Genomic DNA, 3,121 nt, shown 5'->3' with positions numbered 1-3,121 from the left:
TTTCTTAAGGTGCTATTGGAGCCTTTTGTTGTAGTAACCTAATCAAAGGCACAAGAGGCAGAACCGTGTAAAAAGGCCCGAGTTTCTTGCAATACAGGGAATAGTGAAGACGTGATTCCCCACAATCTGGATCCTAGACTCTGGTGTAGGCACTACGCTGCGCGCCCATTATTGCCAAGGATACTCCCCAGTAGAATGTCAGAAAGGCACGTCCTTTGGAGCTTAGCCTTATTGAGGGTCCTTTGTCCCAGTCCGTGGGCCACCGCAACACCTCCCCATCTCCTCCCATTTCCAAAGCGAACCGGGTGTGTATGTGGTGCACCGGACCCTTCCACGTGGCTCTCAATCCTCTCTCCAGTTCTGTTCTCTGGTCTCGGGGATACTTAGTTCATGTAGACAGCCGAGGTGTCCGGGAATTTTCGACTGTATGCTCGGCTCACATGGCGGACACATATCGATCCACGCCGCCAGGATAGGCAGTCGCATGGCGAGCATGGTAGGCTCCTCCACTGCCCCCTCCGAGCTGCCCACCAGGATTATAGCAGGGCCCCAGCGCTCCGAACTGGCCGGGCGATGTGCGCCCGTAGAAGTCCACTGCGGTTTCGACGCCACCACTGCCGCCACCCGCAGAAGGCGAGGCGGGCCCCGCTAGCCGGCCAGCCGCTGCGAAGAGGGCACTGCCTGCCCCTTGAGGGTACGCGCCATCCGGGCCCGCGTAGGCGGCCGCATAGGCAGAGTGGTTGGCAGGTCGGGCCCCAGCGCAGCCGGCAGGCTGGTAGCCGGTGGAGGCGGCGGAAGCGCCGGCGGAGGCAAAGGCGCAGGAACCCGCGGGCCCCGACGGCGCGGGACCCAGTTCAGGACTGAGCGGCCGCTCAGGCACCAGACCGAAGACGCGGCACGGTCCTGGCGAGGCAGCGGGGTAGTAGACTGGAGGCGGCGCGGCGAGCGACGGCGGGGCATAGCCTGCGTAGACGGCGCCCGGGTAAGGCGGGCGGGCAGCGGGCACCGCGCCCGGGAAGATGGCGGCGGCAGCGGCGGCGGCGGCGGCGGCGGCGGCGGCGGCGTCGTGCATGTAGGCTGGGTAAGTGGAGAGGTCCGAGCGCTTGAAGCGCTTGCGGCGACGCAGGAAGCTGCCGCTCTCGAACATGTCCTCGGCGTTGGGGTCCAGCGCCCAGTAGTTGCCCTTGCCTGGGCGGCCCGCCTCGCGCGGGATTTTGAGGAAGCAGTCGTTGAGCGTCAGGTTGTGGCGGATGCTGTTCTGCCACTTTTTGGGGTTGTCGCGGTAGAAGGGGAAACGCTCGGTAATGAACTTGTAGATGCCTCCCAGCGTGAGGCGGCGCTCCGGCGCGTGCGCGATGGCCATGGCAATGAGCGCAATGTAGCTGTAGGGTGGCTTTCCGCGCTGCAGGGGGCGCTTCCGCCGACGCCCGCCCGCGCCGCGACCCGCCGCCTCCGCTGGGACCCCGGACCCAGCCTCACCGCGCTCCTCCTTCACGGCCGCCAGCGCCTCCGTCTGCGGCGGCGGCGGCCGGCTCTCAGCCGTCATGGCGCAGCCGTCCCGCGTCCCGGGGTGTCCCCGCCGCCCGCTGCTGTCGAGGGGCGGGGGCGAGACTGCGAGGCTGTGGGGCTGGGCTGCAGGGCCAAGGGAGCGGGCGCTGGGCCCCTCTGCGGAGAGCTCTGGGAGTCCTCGTGGGCTGGCACTCGGAGCACAGCTTCCCCAGCAGGGGTGCTCTGGAGGCTTGGTGCCCTCGGTTTCCGGGCTGGCTCAGTGCAGACAGAGGCTCAGGAGTGTCCCGCCCACCGACGGCTCTGCTCGTGTTCTGGAGCTCGAGGCCAGGCGCCGACAGCGGTGTTGGGACCGGGACTAGGCCCGGGTCGCCGGCTGAAGGGCCCTTTGCGCGCTGGTGCCAGACGGTCAAGGGGTCCGGAATTGGTCCTGGGGCTGGGGCTTCTGCAGCTGGTCTGTGCTTCCCGCTGATCTGAGGCTAACCGTCGAGGTCGTGCGCCCAGAGGAGGCTCGGGCCCGAAGGCCTGAAGCGTGGGCAGTTAGTACAGGCGTGGGGCACTCCGGTAGGGCTGCCCAGCTGCGCCTCTGCGGCCCAGCCTGTGGAGGGCAAGCCAGCTGCAGGGGCGGTGCGGGCCAGGCGTGTAGGACGGCGACTGCTCCTCGCTTCTGCGTTGGCCTCCGGCCTCGGAAACTGCAGGCGAGGAGCTCCGCTTCACACACAGAGGGCTCCTCCCTCTGCCGGCTTCTCCTCCTTAAAGGCGCCAGGAAGCTTGGGGCGGCGCCGGGTGCCCGCCCGCCCCCCGACTGCCCGCCCCCTGGGCCCGGGCGCACCTCTGCAGGTGGGAGCAGCTGTGGAGGCGCGGCGGGAGCCCCACAACGTCAGAGCGGGGAGGGCTGTCAGAGATCGCCGGGGCTGGCCTCCCCAGCGCACCGACGGGGAGACTGAGGCCGGGAGAGGCCAGGGACTGTCTCGGGAGACCTTGGTGCGGGAACCCAGCGCTTCCGGACTTTACCAGCCTCTGCGGAGGGCTGGGACCCGCAGGTGAAAAGTTCGGGCTCGCTTCACTTTTTTTTTTCTTTTTTCTTCTGGTTGGGAGAGGGTGAGAAATGGCGGAGGGGGCGCTAGGTTCTTGTGGGACAGGGGATGGGGAATGGAGAAGACCTTCCAGTTGGCTGGCTCTTAAGGTATTTCAAGGATGATTTTCAAACCCCAAAGCTGCCTTGCCTATTGCCCATCCAGTCCCTCATCTTTCAGACGAGGATTCCTAGGCCCGATAGGGGACGTGACTTGCCCTAGCCTCCCCGCGGCTTTGCCGTTGAACGGAGCCTCACACCTGCGTCTCTGTTAGGACTGCTCTTCGCCCGCTCTGTGCCCGAGGCAGCCACTTTCTCTCTTTGGGTCCCAGGTCCCTCAACTGCACGGAGGGTTTGCACCTCGAAAGACCTTCCGTAGCCAATATTTAGGGAAAGCTCCCCCCATCACCTGTCTTTGGGTAACCCGGGACCCCTCTGTATGGCGGAAAGTGGCGCACAGCTTAAGGGGGATGAAGACCAGGCTTCTGTCCTCTCGTGGTAACCTCCTCCTCCTGTTCGCCCAGGCCGGGGGGGGGGGGG

General features: G+C 66.1%; 1 protein-coding gene across 1 annotated transcript; it reads right to left on the bottom strand.

Annotated features, from left to right (window-relative positions):
* Positions 1–436: 436 nt before the first annotated feature.
* FOXE1 (forkhead box E1) lies at positions 437–1,546 on the bottom strand. The gene has a single exon (XM_040631401.1). The coding sequence runs from the start codon at positions 1,544–1,546 to the stop codon at positions 437–439; it is 1,110 nt and encodes a 369-aa protein (XP_040487335.1).
* Positions 1,547–3,121: the final 1,575 nt, after the last annotated feature.

This window comes from Ursus maritimus, unplaced genomic scaffold, assembly GCF_017311325.1.
Source record: "Ursus maritimus isolate PB19 unplaced genomic scaffold, ASM1731132v1 scaffold_17, whole genome shotgun sequence".
NCBI lineage: Eukaryota > Metazoa > Chordata > Mammalia > Carnivora > Ursidae > Ursus > Ursus maritimus.
This window is presented reverse-complemented; position numbering and strand designations above follow the sequence as displayed.

Coding starts and splice junctions, on each gene's coding strand:
- FOXE1 (XM_040631401.1), bottom strand. CDS start 1,546: ATGACGGCTGAGAGCCGGCCGCCGCCGCCGCAGACGGAGGCGCTGGCG.